Source organism: Caretta caretta, chromosome 10, assembly GCF_965140235.1.
Source record: "Caretta caretta isolate rCarCar2 chromosome 10, rCarCar1.hap1, whole genome shotgun sequence".
NCBI classification, from domain to species: Eukaryota; Metazoa; Chordata; order Testudines; family Cheloniidae; genus Caretta; species Caretta caretta.
In genome coordinates, this window is record NC_134215.1 from 10,169,274 (window position 1) to 10,192,412 (window position 23,139).

General features: G+C 44.2%; 1 protein-coding gene across 1 annotated transcript; it reads left to right on the plus strand.

The window, feature by feature from the left end:
- The first annotated feature begins 559 nt into the window (after positions 1-559).
- Positions 560-22,662, plus strand: LOC125644068 (cytochrome P450 3A8-like). The gene is made up of 13 exons (XM_075133298.1): positions 560-722; positions 7,191-7,284; positions 8,309-8,361; positions 10,445-10,544; positions 10,922-11,035; positions 11,353-11,441; positions 12,060-12,208; positions 14,560-14,687; positions 15,387-15,474; positions 16,650-16,810; positions 17,687-17,913; positions 19,830-19,992; positions 21,514-22,662. The coding sequence occupies exons 1-13, from the start codon at positions 652-654 to the stop codon at positions 21,604-21,606; spliced, it is 1,530 nt and encodes a 509-aa protein (XP_074989399.1). The 5' UTR covers positions 560-651; the 3' UTR covers positions 21,607-22,662.
- The last annotated feature ends 477 nt before the right edge of the window (positions 22,663-23,139 follow it).

A 23,139-nucleotide genomic window follows, 5' to 3' on the forward strand; every position in this document is an offset into this window, starting at 1 on the left:
CTCAAGCCAGCTCTGACTCCGGATTTTAGAAATATTTTAATGGGAACAGGGTTTATTTTTTTAAATTGTAACTGTATTTATATTTATTTCCCTTAAGGAGACCGGAGGCATTTGGATACTAAATCAACATAATTATTCTTGAATTTTTAAAATGATTTGATTGTAATCTAAAAAGAGAAGCTGTAGCTCAAACTGAAGTTATGCATTTGATGTAGCAATTATTGGATGAGGCTCTTGGGCCTGTGTTATGCAGGAGGTCAGGCTCGATGATCTGGCTTTAAAGTCTATGAGATTGTCACCATGATAAAGGAACTTCCCTCACATGGGTTAGGAATTCCTGACTAATTATGGATTGAACAATTTGTTATGAAGAAATTTAAGACCTTTGAGGTTAGTTTCAGGTGCTCTTACATCATAAGATAACATAACCTTTCCGGATTGGCCTCTTTCCACTAGCTCTGGCATTTACTCCTCCTCCCCTTTCACATGAAATAAAGGCAGAACCCAAGGCTCATTTAGAGGCCACTGCGTCATATGAGTAGCAGACAAAATCGTGAAACTCTCTCATTTTTCCTAGGGCGCTAACCTAATCCAGGGCAGAGAAGAGAAAAACAAAGTTAGACTGGTCAGCGAGAGGAGTACAGAGCGAGGATGAGCTTCCTTCCACATTTCTCCATTGAGACCTGGGCTCTTCTGATCACCCTCCTCGCTCTCCTGATACTGTAAGTAAAGTTCTATTGAACTAAAGCTTCTCTTCTTGTGCTGTTTCCTCCAAGATCTTGAGAATTGTCAATGCCTTAATTCCAATGGTCTCCTGAAATGCAACTTGCATGTCAGTCCTGTAGGACAGGGGTTCTCAACCTGCTTCTTTCTGAGGCCCCCCCGGACATGTTATAAAAACCCCACGGCCAAGCTGTGCCACAACAACGTTTTTCTGCATATAAAAGCCAGAGCCGGTGGTAGGGGGTAGCAAGCAAGGCTATTGCCCAGGGTCCACGCCACAGGGAGCCCCGCAAAGCTAAGTTGCTCAGGCTTCGACTTCAGCCTCAGGTGGCATGGTCCAGGGCCAAAGGCTTCAGCCCTGCATGGTGGGGCTTTGGCTTCCTGCCCTGGGCCCCAGCAAGTCCAACACTGGCCCTGCTTGGCGGACCCCCTGAAACCAGTTTGCAGCCTCCCAGGGGGCGCCGGACTCCTGGCTGAGAACCACTGCTGTAGGATCTGTAGCCTCTGAACTCAAAGGGCTCTCTGGCTAGCAAACCTTTTCGAAAGACATATTGGCAAAGGGATGGTCCAGCCATAATCCAATCTAGGGAGATCTGCAAACAGTATTTTTGTGAATTGCTATGAGTTTGAGCCTCAAGGACTTCCTCTAGTGTCTACACTACGGAATAAGGTCGAATTTATAGAAGTCGGTTTTTTAGAAATCGGTTTTATATATTCAAGTGTGTGTGTCCCCACAGAAAATGCTCTAAGTGCATTAAGTGCATTAACTCGGTGGAGCGCTTCCACAGTACCGAGGCTAGAGTCGACTTCCGGAGCGTTGCACTGTGGGTAGCTATCCCACAGTTCCCGCAGTCTCCGCTGCCCATTGGAATTCTGGGTTGAGATCCCAATGCCTGATGGGGCTAAAACATTGTCGCGGGTGGTTCTGGGTACATATCGTCAGGCCCCCGTTCCCTCCCTCCCTCCGTGAAAGCAAGGGCAGACAATCATTTTGCGCCTTTTTTCCTGAGTTACCTGTGCAGACGCCATACCACTGCAAGCATGGAGCCCGCTCAGGTAACCGTCACCCTATGTCTCCTGGGTGCTGGCAGACGCGGTACGGCATTGCTACACAGTAGCAGCAACCCCTTGCCTTGTGGCAGCAGACGGTACAGTACGACTGGTAGCCATCATCGTCATGTCCGAGGTGCTCCTGGCCACGTCGGCTGGGAGCGCCTGGGCAGACATGGGTGCAGGGACTAAATTTGGAGTGACTTGACCAGGTCATTCTCTTTAGTCCTGCAGTCAGTCCTATTGAACCATCTTATGGTGAGCGGGCAGGCGATACCGACTGCTAGCAGTCGTACTGTACCATCTTCTGCCGAGCAGCCATGAGATGTGGATGGCATGCAGTCCTTCTGCACCGTCTGCTGCCAGCCAAAGATGTAAAAGATAGATGGAGTGGGTCAGAACAAGAAATAGACCAGATTTGTTTTGTACTCATTTGCCTCCTCCCCTGTCTAGGGGACTCATTCCTCTAGATCACACTGCAGTCACTCACAGAGAAGGTGCAGCGAGGTAAATCTAGCCATGTATCAATCAGAGGCCAGGCTAACCTCCTTGTTCCAATAAGAACGATAACTTAGATGCACCATTTCTTATTGGAACCCTCCGTGCAGTCCTGCCTGAAATACTCCTTGATGTACAGGCACCCCCTTTGTTGATTTTAGCTCCCTGAAGCCAACCCTGTAAGCCGTGTCGTCAGTCGCCCCTCCCTCCGTCAGAGCAAAGGCAGACAATCGTTCTGCGCCTTTTTTCGGTGCGGACGCCATACCAAGGCAAGCATGGAGGCCGCTCAGCTCACTTTGGCAATTAGGAGCACATTAAACACCACACGCATTATCCAGCAGTATATGCAGCACCAGAACATGGCAAAGCGATACCGGGCGAGGAGGCGACGTCAGCGCGGTCACGTGAGTGATCAGGACATGGACACAGATTTCTCTGAAAGCATGGGCCCTGCCAATGCATGCATCATGGTGCTAATGGGGCAGGTTCATGCTGTGGAACGCCGATTCTGGGCTCGGGAAACAAGCACAGACTGGTGGGACCGCATAGTGTTGCAGGTCTGGGACGATTCCCAGTGGCTGTGAAACTTTCACATGCGTAAGGGCACTTTCATGGAACTTTGTGACTTGCTTTCCCCTGCCCTCAAGCGCATGAATACCAAGATGAGAGCAGCCCTCACAGTTGAGAAGCGAGTGGCGATAGCCCTGTGGAAGCTTGCAACGCCAGACAGCTACCGGTCAGTTGAGAATCAATTTGGAGTGGGCAAATCTACTGTGGGGGCTGCTGTGATGCAAGTAGCCCACGCAATCAAAGATCTGCTGATATCAAGGGTAGTGACCCTGGGAAATGTGCAGGTCATAGTGGATGGCTTTGCTGCAATGGGATTCCCTAACTGTGGTGGGGCTATAGATGGAACCCATATCCCTATCTTGGCACCGGAGCACCAAGCCGCCGAGTACATAAACCGCAAGGGGTACTTTTCGATAGTGCTGCAAGCTCTGGTGGATCACAAGGGACGTTTCACCAACATCAACGTGGGATGGCCGGGAAAGGTGCATGATGCTCGCATCTTCAGGAACTCTGGTCTGTTTCAAAAGCTGCAGGAAGGGACTTTATTCCCAGACCAGAAAATAACTGTTGGGGATGTTGAAATGCCTATATGTATCCTTGGGGACCCAGCCTACCCCTTAATGCCATGGCTCATGAAGCCGTACACAGGCAGCCTGGACAGTAGTCAGGAGCTGTTCAACTACAGGCTGAGCAAGTGCAGAATGGTGGTAGAATGTGCATTTGGACGTTTAAAGGCGCGCTGGCGCAGTTTACTGACTCGCTTAGACCTCAGCGAAACCAATATTCCCACTGTTATTACTGCTTGCTGTGTGCTCCACAATATCTGTGAGAGTAAGGGGGAGGCGTTTATGGCGGGGTGGGAGGTTGAGGCAAATCGCCTGGCTGCTGGTTACGCGCAGCCAGACACCAGGGCGGTTAGAAGAGCACAGGAGGGCGCGGTACGCATCAGAGAAGCTTTGAAAACCAGTTTCATGACTGGCCAGGCTACGGTGTGAAAGTTCTGTTTGTTTCTCCTTGATGAAACCCCCCACCCCTTGGTTCACTCTACTTCCCTGTAAGCTAACCACCCGCCCCTCCTCCCTTCAATCACCGCTTGCAGAGGCAATAAAGTCATTGTTGCTTCACATTCATGCATTCTTTATTCATTCATCACACAAATAGGGGGATGACTACCAAGGTAGCCCAGGAGGGGTGGTGGAGGAGGGAAGGAAAATGTCACACAGCACTTTAAGCACAGCACTTTAAAAGTTTACAACTTTAAAATTTATTGAATGACAGCCTTCTTTTTTTTGGGCAATCCTCTGTGGTGGAGTGGCTGGTTGGCCGGAGGCCCCCCCACCGCGTTCTTGGACGTCTGGGTGTGGAGGCTATGGAACTTGGGGAGGAGGGCGGTTGGTTACAGAGGGGCAGCAGTGGCAGTCTGTGCTCCAGCTGCCTTTGCTGCAGCTCAACCATACACTGGAGCATACTGGTTTGGTCCTGCAGCAGCCTCAGCATTGAATCCTGCCTCCTCTCATCACGCTGCCGCCACATTTGAGCTTCAGCCCTGTCTTCAGCCCGCCACTTACTCTCTTCAGCCCACCACTTACTCTCTTCAGCCCGCCACCTCTCCTCCCAGTCATTTTGTGCTTTCCTGCACTCTGACATTATTTGCCTCCACGCATTCGTCTGTGCTCTGTCAGTGTGGGAGGACAGCATGAGCTCGGAGAACATTTCATCGCAAGTGCGTTTTTTTTTCTTTCTAAGCTTCACTAGCCTCTGGGAAGGAGAAGATCCTGTGATCATTGAAACACATGCAGCTGGTGGAGAAAAAAAAAGGGACAGCGGTATTTAAAAAGACACATTTTATAATACAGTGGCTACACTCTTTCAGGGTAAACCTTGCTGTTAACATTACATACATAGCACATGTGCTTTCGTTACAAGGTCGCATTTTGCCTCCTCCCACCGCGTGACTACCCCCTCAACCTTCCCCCCTCCCTGTGGCTAACAGCGGGGAACATTTCTGTTTAGCCACAGGCAAACAGCCCAGCAGGAATGGGCTCCTCTGAGTGTCCCCTGAAGAAAAGCACTCTATTTCAACCAGGTGACCATGAATTATATCTCACTCTCCTGAGGATAACACAGAGAGATAAAGAACGGATGTTGTTTGAATGCCAGCAAACATACACTGCAATGCTTTGTTCTACAATGATTCCCGAGTACGTGTTACTGGCCTGGAGTGGTAAAGTGTCCTACCATGAAGGACGTAATAAGGCTGCCCTCCCCAGAAACCTTTTGCAAAGGCTTTAGGACTACATCTAGGAGAACCGCAAATGCCAGGGCAAAGTAATCCTTTCACATGCTTGCTTTTAAACCATGTATAGTATTTTAAAAGGTACACTCACCAGAGGTCCCTTCTCCGCCTGCTGGGTCCAGGAGGCAGCCTTGGGTGGGTTCGGGGGGTACTGGCTCCAGGTCTAGGGTGAGAAACAGTTCCTGGCTGTCGGGAAAACCGGTTTCTCCGCTTGCTTGCTGTGAGCTATCTACAACCTCCTCCTCATCATCATCTTCTTCGTCCCCAAAACCTGCTTCCGTATTGCCTCCATCTCCATTGAAGGAGTCAAACAACACGGCTGGGGTAGTGGTGGCTGAACCCCCTAAAATGGCATGCAGCTCATCATAGAAGCAGCATGTTTGGGGCTCTGACCCAGAGCGGCTGTTCGCCTCTCTGGTTTTCTGGTAGGCTTGCCTCAGCTCCTTCAGTTTCACGCGGCACTGCTTCAGGTCCCTGTTATGGCCTCTGTCCTTCATGCCCTGGGAGATTTTCACAAAGGTTTTGGCATTTCGAAAACTGGAACGGAGTTCTGATAGCACGGATTCCTCTCCCCAAACAGCGATCAGATCCCGTACCTCCCGTTCGGTCCATGCTGGAGCTCTTTTGCAATTCTGGGACTCCATCATGGTCACCTGTGCTGATGAGCTCTGCATGGTCACCTGCAGCTTGCCACGCTGGCCAAACAGGAAATGAGATTCAAAAGTTCGCGGTTCTTTTCCTGTCTACCTGGCCAGTGCATCTGAGTTGAGAGTGCTGTCCAGAGCGGTCATAATGGAGCACTCTGGGATAGCTCCCGGAGGCCAATACCATCGAATTGTGTCCACAGTACCCCAAATTCGAGCCGGCAACGTCGATTAAAGCGCTAATCCACTTGTCAGGGGTGGAGTAAGGAAATCGATTTTAAGAGCCCTTTAAGTCGAAATAAAGAGCTTCATTGTGTGGATGGGTGCAGGTTTACATCGATTTAACGCTGCTAAATTCGACCTAAAGTCCTAGTGTAGACCAGGGCTAGGATTTACTGTGGCAGAATTTGGGCTAGATAGTAGGGGGACTATTGCTGAGTCTGTAACTGCTTTGGGATCCATGGAATGAATTATAAATATTGATAAACATCTTGTGCAATTTCCAGTGTCAGTATGATGCACAATAAAATACAGTATCAGCAAGAAGTCAACCTTTCAATATACCTACCCTTTTTAACCTGCCCCCTCCCCCCTCCCCACTTTGTTCTGGCCTAAATAAAGCCTCTGCTAAGGTTTCCTTGGTAAACATTAGAGCTATAACATTCACCCAGTGATAAAGTTCTTCCATGGGAAGTTGGTAACCTCCATCCAGAAACAAATATTTTGAAAAGCTCTTTCAACACAGCCCAAGACAAGCTTCAAAAGGCTACAGCCCAGATCTTTATAGAGAAGCAGAGAGCCCTGAGGTAGGAGTAATAACTTTACAACACCAAAAAAAGGGTGCTTCAGAGGAGAGAAATCTGCAAAGCTGTCAACAAAATCCAAACAGAAACCCATCAGACTAGGCTCCTCGACACACCACTGCAGTAACATTGGGCTAAGCACAAGGAGAACAACACATGAAATTAAAGTGCAGCCTTATAAAAGCTCCGCTCAGGACATAATGTCTGGCTCGGCTTTGGTTTGTCCGTAATAAACATATGTAAGGTTTTTTTTTCCCCTGTGTTTCTCTCTCCCTTTATTGGCTCCTCTCCCTGTGCTGGCAATGAGCCTGGAGAGGCTTTTGCATTTTGCTAATGGCTTGAAGGACCCATTCTGTTGGAACAATTATTCCTTTATGAGATGATGGCTTTTACCTCAGGGCTCACTCGTTGATGGTCCATTACAGCAGTGAAGCTTATCACTCGCTGTGTTTATTAAACAGATTTACAAAATACTAATTTTTGGACCAAATTTTCCACAGCTTCGTTCCTGTTATTGTGCAACAGCTCCGCTGCCTCTGGATAGCTTTGAGATCCAACAGCCTATTGTCACTGTTATGTGACCTTCAGATTCTTATTATTTTACAGATATGGGATCTGGCCACATGGTTTATTTAAGAAACTGGGTATTCCTGGGCCAACACCCCTGCCTTTCTTTGGGACCAGCTTGGAGTATCGCAAAGTAAGTGACTGAGGGCTCCAGAAACACACGTCCCTCATATTACAGTACCAAAACATTTCCACTGCACTGATGGATGTATCCTGTACAAGCTTCTCTGCTGGCATGTGAAGACCCACGACAGCACAGAATCTCTGTAATGTAGACCATGACACCTATTCTGTACAGCTCAAGTGAAGGACCCAGTGAGACCTTGGTGCTAACTCAAAAAAGACAAACACAGATGTAGCTGGTTTGCAGACTCACCATTTACATTTACACCATTTTTTTGGTACACTGTTTACTTACAGTCTCCTCAAGTTCAGGTTTGACAGACGGGCACACATATCCAATGATGGTCTTAGGAGGGTCTTGTTGCTCACAAGGTCATTGGGAATCACACAGGCCTCATATTCGGGAATCTTCTCCGCCCAGCTGCCAGCTCTAGCCTCAATTTCCCATCTCAGCAGGCTTCCTGCTTCCTCCTTATATGGCACAGGGAAAGGAGGAGTATATGGCTCTTTCTTAAAAGGGCAGCATGCTGTCCCTTGTGACCATTACACTGTATCTGCATAACTGGAAAATTTTTATTTGTTTACTTTATTTTGTTTATTTGTTTTATTTGTTTATTTATTAACCACTAAACTACTTGGGCAGCTCTTGGGTTGTCTGAACGCCCCTAACCAAACACGGTAGAATATTCCCTTCCCCCAACCCATCGCAGGAATGACAGGTAGACCCACCAAGCAACAGGCAGACGCAGCAGACAGGTAGACCCACCAAGCAACAGGCAGACCCATCAAGCCAACCCAGCTATGTTTGTAGTTTAAAAAAGAAATCACAGTACCGAACATCAGGCTGAACTATGCGCACAGGTACATGTATGATTTAACCATCAAAGTCAATGTGCCTGTCTATCTGAGGGCAGCCTTTGCTCATAGTGTAGATCCTCAAGAGTCCCTAGGCAGTTTCTGCCATGTAGCTGATGAAATTTCTGCCTGAGTACTCTTCCTCCACTTCTAATTCCATTTTAACATTTCTTCTGCAGGGTGTAGTGGACTTTGACAAAAACTGCTTTCAGAAATATGGGAAAATCTGGGGGTAAGTATTTTACTAGACAGTATTCATCAGCTCAGGGTCTTTAAAGTTCATCCAAAATCTAAATCAGATTGTGAAAAAAAAATCCACCAGAAGAGGGGAGCTTAACATCATGTTATATAGAGCTTAACCTGGCCTGTAAGATGAAAGGTGTTGAAATTTCGATCCAGGTGACTAGGTCCTGCTTTCAGTCATGTCAATAACAAAATTCCCACTGCCTTTAATAGGAACAGAATCCAGCAGGGTTTATAACTCAGGTGTCCTATTCTCCTTGTTTAAAACCTGTGACAGAAGGTATATATACCCCAGATACTCCTTTGAGAAACAGCCATAATGCTGTAGCTGATGGGTATTTCTATATCACCTAAGATAGAGTGATAGATCTGCCTTGTCACATCTGTCCTGACCTGATGAAGCGCAATACATCTGCATTACCACCAGTCTTTTTCTGCATTGGATGTTTGCTTCACCTTTTGTCACTATGATTATAACTCTGGCTCTAAACCTGGAACACACCTTGCTGTTTTCAGTAATGGATATATCTATTCACTGTAACATCTCTGAAAGAGTTTCAGAGTCTAGGGAAAATACCTTTAAATGCCCCACCCCTCCCCAATTTTCTTTCCTTTTCCCCACAAACTCTCCTACCCATTAATTGTTATTATTAATTATTATTATTATGTATTATTGTAGCACATAGGATCCCCAGTCATGGCCCAGGACCCTATTGTCGTAGGAGCTGTACAAACACAGAACAAAAAGACAGTCTTTGCCACAGAGTTTATAATCCAAGAATAAGACAAAAGACAACAGGACAAGGAAACAACGAGACAATACCAGTCAGCATGATAGGCAGTGGGTCTTCCACTCTGCCGCTCCTGTTTCTCTGCACTCCCTCATCTTCCCTCCTGTTCCCTACAGCCTCCTCTGCCCTAGTCTCCTTCTGCAACCCGTATTACTCTTCTCCCTACAGCAGTCCACATATCCTTGTACCAGCCATCTTCCTGCCTTCTCTCCTTACCATCGTCTCCTTACAATTCCCAGTACAGAGCCCAAGGACACCCATGTTTCCTGAGGGTGGCCCATTGGAAACAATGTGAGAGAGCAAACATCTTTACTAGAGGTGGCCTTGCTTCTACACGCAAAGTAGAGATATGGAAGCCATCTTCACGAAGGGCACCCTCAGGCTTCAAACACTTTGAAAGTAATGGGAAATGGTGGGCATTCTGAAGAAGGGCAAAAGTCATGAGTTTGATGCCAGAAATTGGTACACCATCAGAAACTTAACACAAACGCCTAAAATTGCAAGAGTTAACAACTGATGATTCACAGCACCTTAAACTGCCATGGATTGCAGTGGGCGTTGGAGGTGCTCAGTCTCCTGTACGCCTGGATCTTTTCTTTAAGATTTGCAAAGAAACTTGAAGAAATCTCATAATTTTCACACTATGTTATGAGTCAAGGTAACATCCGGCTGTACATTCGTTTTTTGTAAAAAACTTTCTATTTCTACATTGTAGAAATGCTCCCTAATGACACAGGTCAAGGTGCTTGTGTCACAGAAAAACATGTGTCTTTTATCTGGTTTTGGAAAGATGTTTTCAGTACAAATCTAATTCTGGAAAAAGTCTATTCTAGCTCCAGTGGGAATGAAGGGATTGATTTATGAAGAGAGATTAAGGAACTGAGTATGTACTGCTTGGCAAAATGAGGACTTGTAGGGAATGTTCTACATGTATTTGAAGGATGTAAACATCAAGGAGATAGTGGAGGTGTTGAGAGGATTAGAAAAAGGCATAACTAGGAGGAATGGGATGAAATTAAATGAGCATCATCAATTTAAAAACCACATTTCTGTCTGCAAATCCTTGACCTATTGTTACCAGTAGCACCCTGATGACTATAAATGAAAGAGATTACATAAAAATATTTCTATTTTTCATATCCAGTCATGGACTTTACTATAAAAAGCTCATGAAGACTAGATCTTGTGGCCATCATAGAAAACTTGATGAAGGAGCTTCCATATAATTCCTTATTCTCCATTGACATTGGTGGGTTTTGCAATGTGTTATTTTTTCCCTAGGTTTTATGAAGGCAGACAGCCTGTGCTGGCCATCCTGGATTCTACACTCATTAAAACTGTGCTGGTGAAAGAGTGCTACACCACCTTTACCAACCGACGGGTAGGTTTCCAATCTTTAACCTTCTTCATTAAGACATAATAAAGTCTTAAATGAAAACAATCTCAATTACTGTTAGAAACACACAGTACTGGAAAGCTTTAGAGTCTCTTAGTATAGGAGAATGAATGTACATCCAGAATTAAGCTCATTTCCCACTGCATGTCACTCCACTCAAGAAGGAGGGAGAAAAAGCTCAGTTGGAATAGGGTACTTTGGTTCTCAAAGAAACCTATTTGATTGCACTTGAAAAGCGGCTGAACCTCTTAGGAATACAAAAGTTGGGAATACAAAAAAATACTCAGGACAAACTCTGCTGAGTTGAAACAATCAATGAGAGCTAGATATGATCCTTTCTGTGCTTTGCCTTTCCCCCCCAGAGATTTGGTCCAACAGGATTGCTAGAGTCGGCTGTCTCCATCGCTGAGGATGAGCAGTGGAAGAGGATTCGCACTGTGCTCTCTCCAACCTTCACCAGTGGGAAGCTAAAGGAGGTAAAACCCAGAAGAGCAGTCACAAACTAAACCACTGGGTCAGTGCAGACAGCACTGAAGCAAAGATAGTCACAATGGTCTGGTCTCTTCTGTCAGAATCAGATTACTAAATCAGCTTGTTTTCTTTGCGCCTCCTCATGTAAAAAGGAAAATGATTAAAATGAAAATGCCAGAAAGCCGAAAGACATGATGCTTGTGAATGTTTATGATTCTCCCCTAGGCTATTAGGAACCATGTTTTAAACAAGAGGAAAAGTTACTATACTAATTATCTATAAATAGGACATTTTTATTTGTGTGCTCTGATTCATATTTCAGATGTTTCCCATCATGATGCATTATGGGAAGGTTTTGGTGAGAAATGTTCAGAAGCAAGTGGAAAAGGATGAACCCATAGCTGTTAAAGAGTGAGTAATTCTGTCCTGCAAGGCTGGGACTTGTCAGACAACAGCTGTTGATACGGTGTGATTGTGAGCTCTTCGGGGCAGGGATTGTGTCTGTCTGGGGCGCAGCTAATATATTGTACTAATGGCATGCAAATAGTAAATAAAACTAATGGTAATAAATTCATTGTCACCATACATGCAGCATCGGGGACAGAACTTAGCATACTTGGTTCCAAAACCACAGATTTTACGACTGGAGCAAACAGAGACTACACTGTCTTAGTGTTAGGGCTTCAAGGGCCACAGCCATTAGCTGACAAGATAATCACAGCACTTGAGCAGGTCTGACTCCCCCAGAATATCTACACATGAGCTAATAACTGTGTCATACCCCGAGGAAGATTACGAGATTCTAGGCTATGCTAGTTCTGAATGAGGCTTTATGGAAATTTGCCTGTTTCCTCACAGATGCAATACTGGTATTGCATATCTTTCTTTGTTTTCAGAAGGAAAGAGAATTCCTCCTGAGGGTTTTGTTTTCTTTAAGGAGGTGTCATATGGGAAGCAAGTGAAAGGTTACAATCACCTATTTCAAACGTTAAGTCCACAATCAGTATTTTATTTTCCATCTTTTCTTAGTGTGTTTGGTGCCTACAGCATGGATGTTATCACAAGCACTTCGTTTGGCGTGAATATTGACTCAATGAACAATCCCCAAGACCCATTTGTGAAGGAGGTTAAGAAACTAGTGAAGTTTGATGTCTTTTCCCCACTCTTTATTTTGATATGTAAGTTGACTCCTGCTCATTGAAAACTCCATCCAAGTTTGTGATCCTGATGTTCAGTAAGGATGAGTGGAGCAACAACAGTACATACTGCTCCATTCTATACCTTAGCCTATGTCTAGGGAAACTAAGTTACTTAGTTCTGCCATAAGAACAGTAGTCTGGACTAGATGACCTCTCAAGTTCCCTTCCAGTCCTATGAGTCTATGATTACACTAGGATGATCTAATCTGTATCAAATTATAATCATGCTATGCCTAATGGCTATGGTAATCTCTAGAAGAGAAGATTTTCTATAGTCAGTGGAGTTGTGTTGACACGAAGACCACCAACATTTGGCCATTTTATTGTATAGCAGGTAGGAAGGGTCACATCCAATGAAGTGAGCTGTAGCTCACGAAAGCTTATGCTCAAATAAATTTGTTAGTCTCTAAGGTGCCACAAATCCTCCTTTTCTTTTTGCGAATACAGACTAACACGTCTGCTACTCTGAAACAGTGTAGTGGAGATTTGGAACTGGTTTCTAGCATATGAGACGGTAAAGGATTTGAGAACATTCAAGACAGTCTGAAACAAACTTCAAACGCTTTCAGAATATTGTTATGAGCTGGGTGAAACCTTGTTATGGGTTGAGGTAAAGCCTCATTCAAGCTGAAGTCTGAGTGTGTCCTCCGTTTAAGATAATTGTAAGAGACACTTAAGGGGCCACACCTAAAACAAAGCCTAATACAGTCTGCCCAGAAATTAGCACCGCATGGGGCAATGAGTTCAACTGGGTCTTGTGACCAGCAGGTGTGGGAGTACACACAGATACTGAGGTCACAGTCAAGAACAGAGAGAGGAAGAGGCAAAGAGCCAAGAAAAAGCCAAGCAGGAGCCTGTAAGCACAAATTTGGTCCTGGAAAAAGATAGACTGTTCTTTTGAGTTTGATGTTGGCTACAGAGGTTGGGGGGCTGTTAGCTAAGAAACTGCTCCTTTTGTTCTTGGTTCCTTCTGTATTCAGAGAGACAGGACTTTGTACAGTCTTTGTAAATAAACAAAACTGCTTCAAAGAAATGCCTGATTACCACCAGTTTCTACTTCCAGCCCCAAAGCTTGACTAGCTGCTCAGGACAAAAAGGGCAACAATATTTTCATCTTGAGTATGCCAGGCTTTGTTATTAGTTTGGTTTTTCCAAAGATTTCTTGGGGTGGGAAGCTATTTCTGTGGAATATTGCTAGTGCTAGCTGGAGGAATGTCCTGCACTCAGAGAGCATAATCGACCCCAGTTTTCAATGGTAAAAAAACACCAGACACACATGGCTTGAGAGCAGGGCCGGATTAATACAGGGGCTTTAGGGACTGCAGCCCAGGGCCCTGGGCTAAGAGGGGCCCTGGCGCAGCAGGGCTCAGCAGGCTACCTGCATGCTGTGGCCTCACACCACTCCTGGAAGTGGCTGGCTGCTGGCACGTCTCTGCGGCCCCTGGCTCCGCAGGCTGACCCTGCCCCCAGCACCGTCCCTGCAGCTCCCATTGGTCGGGAAGCTCACACCCCCTCCTGCACCCCAACCCTGTACCCCAGGTCAGAATCCCCTCCTGCACCAAACTCCCTCCCAGAAGGAAACTAATATAACAGCTGTTCTAAGGTAAGAAGCAGGCTACTTTGAATTAATTTAACTATATTCTACATGTTTTAAGACTGAAATGTAACCACAGAACAGCTTTATGTTAATTAAAAGGCAAGTTTAGGATAACGTTAATAGCCTCAATGCCATAATTGTGATCATTTTGTTTTAAATTAGGAAAAAGACTTGTATACAGGGGCCCCATAAAAATGGAATAGCCCCGGGCCCACAGGAGAGTTAATCCGGTCCTGCCTGAGGGACTGGAATGCTCTTGGGGCAGGTATTCATACACAGGGCTAACTTGTAGCAGTGAGGCAGCAACTTTAGTAAGGGGTAGTGTGAAGCTGCATTGCCCCAGGCAGAGCTCAGGAAGGAACTGATTATCCCTCTCAACTCCCTGTTGCCTTTGGGTAGTACACACACTATACCGTGTCAGCACATCTGCCTATGTAAATGGGAGCGGTGCCCATTTGCTCCAGGGGTGAATTGGGCACTAGATTGCTACTGTCTGGAGCTGGATTTGAATCACTGAACTGTAGAATGTACTTGCTCAGTGCCTGGTTCAGCTAAGAATGTCATTTGGATCTGAACAGCCAACCAGTAAAATCTGGATTTTGAACCATTCAGAAAAGAGTCTAAATATTGTCAAATTGATTGTTCTGATCATATTTTTCCGTTAATATCTTAAGGAAATGGATTTTTTTGCCCAGGTTGCCTCACTCTCACAATGAATTTCTCTCTGCTCTAGCTGTATTTCCATTCCTTACTCCTCTTCTTAATATGCTGAATGTGAACATTTTCCCAAGTGATGCCCTGGAATTCTTTGCACGGTCAGTCACCAAAATAAAGGAAAAGCGCAAGAGAGACACCCCCACGGTAAGGAAGACTTTTTCAATGATGGAACCAAAGAATATTATCCATTCAGTTACCCACGTGAAAAATTCTTCACGTGACACCATTGAAAATGCAACTAAAGTCAAATAATGGCCAGAAGCCAGCATTACAACACATCCAGAATTTTGCTGGAACTAAAGTCCCAGCAGAGTCACAGAACAGAACGAATGCAGCAGTGACCTCGGGCTACATCAGGGTAAAAGCAACTGCAATTTAGGCTTGCAATGCTTTTGATTTGACAGCAAACTGGCAGAAAATGTGATCACCCGTGGAGTGGACTAGGGATGCTGGAGCAGAGAGAGGGAGAGATACTGCTGAGTAAGCAGTAGATACAGTGCAGGACGACAAATACTCAATATTCAGCAACATGGTCCCCATACAAGACGTGGTCTTCACACCAAAGATAAGAGGACAGAGTCACTCTTATTACCCTGCAGGACTTCCTCAATCCAGTCCCAGGGAGAATATTAAACCCTATGGTAGAGGTGGTACTTCTGAAATACACTTACTGAGATTATTTCCCCTCCAAATTGTAAAGCCATATAAGGGTGCCAAGCAATCCGGACTAAAGAGGTTTAGCGTTGTGGTTCCACGCTCTGCTCACTGCTTCTTGTGAGAATGAGAGTCCAAGTCTGCCGTCTTTGCCATCAGCTGTCTTCTGAATGTTACTTCTCTTCCTAGGATCGAGTGGATTTCCTGCAGCTGATGATTGACTCCCAGAATTTAAACACCAGTCACGAGAGCAATGGGTTGGATCACCCAAATAAAGGTAAAACCATGAAATTATTTATAATCATGAGTGCCTTTGGAGGCTCCTGGACTGAGGGGAATTGGATTGTTCATCCTGTGCAGTTGGGGAGAAGATTTATACTCATTCATGTGCTCATTTGCACAACAGTGTTGTATAAAATAGGTAACGTCTCCTTTCCTGCAGTAAAAAAAAAAAAAGGCGCATTCCATGGCATCTTCTACAGCATATTAATTAGGGTTGGTCAATAAAAGATACTGGGGTGGTATGTACCAATATACCCAGGGACAAACTGTCCGTCCTCCCTCCCCCAAATATTTGTCAGCATTGTATTTACCACTATGAACAAATATTCTCAGTTCTTTTCCGGGGTGGATGGACGCAGGTGATGTGAGAGAATTTCTCCCCTTTTTTCTTTTCTCACACCTTCCTCAAAAAGCCTCACATCTGACACCCCTTCTCTGCCTAAAGGGGAGAAGACACAGCTGGCTCTGGAGCCCAGCAATTGACCATTCATTAGCTAGCAGGGTCATTTCAGAGGGACACAGGGACTGCATTTACTTTCCCTGTAGAACTCAAGTCTCGGGGTGAGGGATGAGCTTGAGATCCAAACACAGACATTCTCATTTTAACCCCTTCAGTAGCCTTTTCCTGCTCTACAGGATGTGATGATTACACCAACTCCAGACCAAGGTCTCTGCCTCACTCTCCAGGTTTCAGGGCTGTAGTGAGCTCAGTGACCTTACACCAGACTCGCGGCCGAACAAGTTCATCAGGCCACAGGATGATGCATACACCCATAATTTGCAATTAGTAATTTCTTTAGGCCCTGCTGCTTTAATCAGGAGAAACTTTCATGGGGATTGTGGCAGGATTATACATGTTACATGATTTTTTTTATTAAAGTAAACTATAATTATAATACCTGCAGAAGAACTACAGCAAACTTGACTTCCTTGTTTTGATTGGTGTTTTCTGAATAAGTCAACTCTCAATACCAGGGACTCAAATCAATTATTAGCATCTAATTCACCTACCTCAACCCTGTGCTCCTGCACATGGGACAATAAAAGAAACCTTCCTCATCTGTGTGTATGTATATAAAATACAATATATACTGTTCCCCAAACAGCACAGTTTACATACTGTGAATTTGGACTTCACCTTTTCTGCCCGTTTATAATCTCTTTTCACAGTCCTGACTGATGTTGAGATTCTGGCACAAGCAATTATCTTTATTTTTGCTGGCTATGAGACCACCAGCTCCATTCTTGGCTACTTGGTTTACAGTCTAGCTACTCACCCCGATGTACAGCAGAAGCTGCAGGAGGAGATAGACTCTGTTCTTCCCAACCAGGTAAGAGTATTGGATGCTCAGTGATATGTAGCATCTCTTTATGGGAAATCCCTCTCCTCTAGTTCAAAGTCAGCAACACTGTTCTTTAAAGAAATTAAATGGTTGTATTAAAAAATATTCTAAGTGTTGATTCACCAACCCTTTGGGAGCTCAGAAGGACAGTGAGAAGACAATAAAAGAAATCTTCACCAACCCACATATAAGTCTTCTCTGTATCTGTTTGTCTTTATGTCTACCCCTTCCACCAACTTCAGTCATTTATCTCTCCTCAAAATCCCACCATTCAACAATGCATATTAAAAGGGACAATTTACATCTGTTTTCTTAATCCTGCTATTCAACAATAAGGTATTTATGGGGCAGAGGCAAAGGAGGAGGGAAGGGGCGAATGTAAGAAGAGAAAGCATCTGCACAATATTGAGGGGGGATTGGCTGAGAGACATGGAGCAGTGACAGGGCAATATGGTAAAATCACATTTTCATGGGTACCAACTTGTTTTTATAACCTCTTACACTGGGCTCCTGTACCCGCCTCTCTCCACTGAAGCCACTTTTCACCAATATTTTGGCCACAGCAAGGGGCTCAGAACTGCCAATTTTAACTACAAGCTTTGTTTTCAAACAGCTTTTGTGTTTAGGTGGGGTCCCTTTCTATCTAAGCTTTCAGCATAAGGAAAATGGGCACAGATTCCTGTTAACTTACACTGAGGAAAGGAAAATGAAGGTGAACTCCCAGCTTTACCCCCAATATACCTAGGACATGTACTTTGACAAGAGATAAATTGGGGAGGACAGGATGGTTTTAACACTGATCAGATTAAAACAAGATGTGTAAACTCCCACATGCCTGATCAACATTTTTGCTTTCCACTAAAGGCGCCTCTCACGTATGATGCCCTGATGCAGATGGAGTATGTTGACATGACACTGAGTGAAACCCTCAGGCTCTTTCCTATCGGAGGGCGAATTGAAAGGGTCTGCAAGAAAGATGTAGAGATAAATGGAGTGACCATTCGCAAGGGCACTGTCGTTATGATCCCATCCTTCCTTATGCATCATATCCCAGAATACTGGCCAGAACCAGAGGAGTTCAGACCTGAAAGGTACAGAACCTGTATTGATAGGGAAGTAGTAATATACAGTACTGACATCTTTAAATTCATTCTTAAATATCAGTCTCTTGCAAAGAAATTCCTTGTCATGGTTAACCTTCATTACTGTTCATAACAAGGCAGGCAGAGAGTCTTCAGAGAATATCAGAATACCTGCTCCTGCTTCCACCGAAGCGAATTGGAAAATCCCCATTAACTTCAACAGGAGCAAGATTATATGCCCAATATGAGCAACTGTACCTGAGTTCTGTTGGTCTTTCATTTATGAACTCAATGCTCATGTTTCCAAGGTGCCACTCCTCTTTATAACAGTCACATATAGAAGATATAGAGAAACATTTTGCCTGATCCAGCTGACGGATGTCTATGGCCCTGCACTTACACTTTACAGTAGCCTGACCAATGACAGACCATGCCATGATGAGGCGGTACTGTTGCAATGCAACATCATTAACAGCTGGAAGGTGAATATAACTGGTAATCACAAGCATTAATGGGACTTCATTACTCTGCAGAAGCTTTGCCTAGAACTCTCACTCAGATGGTTTAAGGACTATCAACTGAACCTCCACAGGAAAACTCATTGTATCCTACAGAAGCTGATTGTCAGCTCGGTTTCTTTGTTTTTGCTGTTCACTCTCTTGTCCAGCCTGAGGTTGAAATTCATTTCTGACACCACTTGACACTTCTATGTACTTTGTCAAGTTTCGATGGCCAAACAGATGAAATCAAAAGTCTGCCCAAAAGTCAGAACTTCTTGTCCAAAAAAACACTGGCTTTTATAATTTCCGATTAAGAAGAATCCTCATGAGCTTCAGCAGCATTAGGCATTACATCTTCCATTAGCCAGTGAGAGGGTGTCATGATTGCACATATTTCAGTAGGTCTGACATTCCATCTGGTAGAGACCAGCGGTGTATACTCCTTATCAGTACATCAATTATACATTACACCCCTATAGCATTTTCCACCTGAGGATTTAAAAAAAACTTCACAAAAATTATTCAGTTAAATCTCACAACACCCATGTGAGGGTCAGAGTCCAAGACAGGCCAGAGGGCAAATCAAGAGACAGGCATCATTAGGCAGGCAGTGTCCCAGATAGGCCAGAGGGTAAACCAAGAGTCAGGCATCAAGAGACAAGCAAGGCCAAAAGCCGGAGTCTGAGATCTCTCACACACGGGGTCTGAAGCAAGACAGCCAGGCAGTTTCTACTGTTGCTCCGACAATTCGCAGTCATGGCTGCCTGGCTTAAGTACCAATGCCAGCCAATCAGTGGACTGCAAGGAGCTGCCACTCAGGATCTGCTGGGCAGTACTTCCTGCTGGGCTCAGCCTTACGGGGTCTTCCGACAGGAGCCCAGCCTCCTGTGGAGGCATCAGGGGACCACAGTCCCAGGTTTTAGCCCTGCAAGTTCTTATAGCTAGCCCCTGGGCTTTCATGAAATGTTGCCAACTGTTCCCATTTGAAATAGCCTCTTCCCCACCCAAACTCATCCCAAGATTCATTCCTGCCTGCAACAGGGCAGTTCAGCCATTCTTCAGGACATCCTCTGTAGAGGCCAGGAAGGGCCCTGGTGCTGTGAAGCAACCCTTGACTTTGCTTTCATGAAGTTCCCATGAAGTCCTGGGGAGAAAGCACAGAACTTTGATCTTGAACTGAAATTCCTCCACATGGCAAGGGGCTGGGTAATTGTTAGACCATTTGTGTGGCAAATACAAGTTATTTCTAAAACCAGATCATGTTTCTGCACCCCAAAACTGAGCACGTTCTCTCTCTAAAGAAAAAAGACCTTTCAGGTGACGTCACCCCTGGGGTAGCTCTGCTGAAGTCAATGGAGTTACAGCAGGCAAGAATTTATGTCTCAGTTTCTATATAAATGCTCAGGTGCTTGTATCTGGAACCAGGTTCAGTAAAGAGAACAAAGAGACCATGGATCCTTATATGTACTTGCCCTTTGGAGCTGGACCCAGGAACTGCATTGGAATGAGATTTGCTCTCCTCTCCATGAAAGTTGCTATCACCAGTCTGCTGCAGAATTTCACCTTCAGACCCTGCAAAGAAACCCAGGTGAGAAATCCAGATTTATACGCAGTTATTTGCAAAAACAGTTAATATAAAACTGCCTCAATTTATTTGGCTAGAACAGTGGGATATAGTGCAAGAGAAATATGCAACACAAGATGCAAAGCGTACAGGTATAATACACGGCAGACTATACACCATATTTAATGTGCATAATGTGAAGTAGTCTGAAATTTGCAATGGAATATTCTGAAAGGGGTAAGAGACTGTCTAGGAGAGAGAAATGAGAGGGAGAAGGATTAATCAGCTTAAGTGGAAACCTTCAATCAAGTACATTAGTTGACATCAGCATAGTGTTCCATACAGAAATGAAATGGCTTGACTCCTAACCAGTAACACATTATCAATGAGTCCTTGTTTTTGTTGTTCAAGTCCCTAGGCAGTTTAAGGTGAGGTTTCTGCAAATCATGGCTCATCCTTCATCTGTTTAGTAAAGTGGCTCCTTAGAAGTCCAAACCCCCCTTTTGCTTAGTTGCCTACGTAACATTTTCCGAAGAAAACAATGGCTTGAGTCAAAATATTGCCAGACTTCCAATGCAAAGTCATAACCCACCTTGACAATTATGAAGGTCACAGGCTTTAAACATTTTTAGCAGGAAGCAAGCTCTTGTTGAGATGAACACTACATATATGAAAGCCAAAGGCCTTCACAAACCATAACTAGGAGTACTGTAATGCAGACGTACTGTGACACAGACATATTAGATAAAGGATTTTGTCAAGAATCTGTCATTCCCTGGAACTAGGAACCTTGCTATTCAGAAATGCACATTTATCTCCTTCCCTGAACATCATGGAGAAATATTTAGCTGTGAATCATGGAGACAAAGGGAGCAGGGGACTGTAAGAATGATCATAAATAACCAATCTCCACAAATAACATTTCAGCAGGTGCCCATATGATCATCCAAAAGAATTCCCTCTTGGACAATTTGTTGTAGGAAGGCAAGTGAATGTTTGTTATTGGTTCATTTAGCTTCATCAGGACTCAACTCACTTCCTTTCACTAGGACTACACAGAAAGACACCATTCTACCTAAAGGCAGTGAATATATGCTGATAGTTCCAATTTTACCTTCACCAAATCCTAGCCAAAATGTTAATGGAATTCTCCGACTTGCAAAATAAGCCATTTGGATTTGTGGTTTGGTCCAGGCCCGCCTCTACCCCAAAATCAGGCAAACCTTTTCAATATGAGTTACATTTAGAGATTTTGGCTTAGTTTAAACCTACATGTCAACTAAACCAGTGGTAGAGGGAGGGCTGTGAACCCCAGGAAGTTTGCATGACCCACTGTGAAGTGAAATATCCATGTTTAGCACAAATTTTGTTGTAAACTTCAAACAGGGAAAATCAAAGACCCGTGACACAGATATACAAGGGTTTGTGTTCCTGAGAAGGCCAGAAACAGTCCTATTCCCAAGGACAAAATGCCTCTGTCCTATGTCCCCTTTTTATCTGTCTTTTATTCAGTGGGATCTAAATGATCTTCTCTAATTGCTGCAGATACCTCTCAAACTGCTTTCAAAAGGATTCATAACTCCAGCAGAACCTATCATTCTGAAGTTAGTCTCCAGAACCACAGAATCGAAGAAGTAAAATCCAGTGACGTTTTATAGCAGCTCTTTAGAGGCCAATAGCTGCTGTACCAACAGATGCTGTACACATTGTTCTGGGAAGCTGATGCAGACACAGAAGAGCTTAATTCAGAAGACAGTTGCTAAATATTCGCAGAAAAGCATGACCAGAGAGACAGAGAAAGTGGGTGAGGTAAGGAACCATTAGAATATGTGCTAATTACTTTTGCTAAACTATCTGTTCAATCTTGTATTTAGCTGTGACACTCTTGAGCACCTTTCCCAGGCCTGGAGAGGAGCTCTGTGTAGCTGGAAAGCTTGTGTCTCTCTCACCAACAAAAGTTGGTCCAATAAAAGATATTACCTCACCCAGTTTGTCTCTCTACTATCCTGGGATCAACATGGCTACAACAACACTGCATGTAAAAAGCATGTTTGTCAGAAATGTAATCTGAGTCATTGGACAGTAATTATACAGTAAATGGCTTTTCTAATTCTGATTGTATAAAATGTATTTACAAAGTAAAGATTCCACTAAAGAGCAACAGCTCATTCACAAAGTTATCCTCTGCTCCCTGGTCTACCGTATGAAATTTAATCAAGTCTGAACAGAGTTGTCAGCAATAGTGTTAGCTGAATGGGCTTGGAACACAATTTAGCAGTGAGCGTGGACGAGGGTAAACCATGTTCAGTATTGTGTTAGCTAATGAAACTCAACCACACCTAACCCTTGCTGACAGACATGACTGCTGGCAACTGTGCTGAGTCAGGCGCTGTTAAATTTCAGTGCAGGCCAGGTCTGGCTCTCTTTTAGCGGTATTCCTTCCCAAAAGGGAGAAAAGTACAGTCTTTTTCAAGATGCAGAAGAGACTTGTTTGATACCAACAGGAATCAGTTATTATTAATAATGATTATTGAATGGGAATATTGGTGATGAAAAATGGGTGCATGACAAGATTCTTTTTGAATAGTGCAAATAGTTCTTGTCTGGATACAGTTCAGCAAACAAACTGGCTGCAGTAAGGCTATATTCTGCTAACTAATCGCTTGTGTAATGCATCTATTGTATAAAGTGGTAATTTACAGAGATGACAGAAATCAATAAAAATATGTTGAGCAGAGCTCATTTGTCTGTTTTATATTATGAATGAGTTCATCACTTGTCATTTGAAAGAAATATGTAGTCTTGACCGCTGAAATTATGAATATATAGCATCTTCTACTCAGTTCAATCTCTGGTAAATTTGATCATTTATCCTGCTCAAAATCTCCAAAACAAAAGCATTTGCTTTACATATAATACAGTTTCCACATATCTTGATAGATAGGCTTGCTTTAGGCAAATATTTGATAATTTGAGCACTGGCTATAGGAAGTTCCCATTTAATCAACAGAGAAGACCAATTGTCTTATGGGTCTTCATTCAGACTATACACAAGATAAACTATATTGGAAATTTGTGTTTAAGACATTCTGAGCATTGGCATGCGTGTGCTAAACAATCTGCGATGAGAGTCCTCATTGTCTGGATGAGGAGATGAATTGTTTAGTTCAG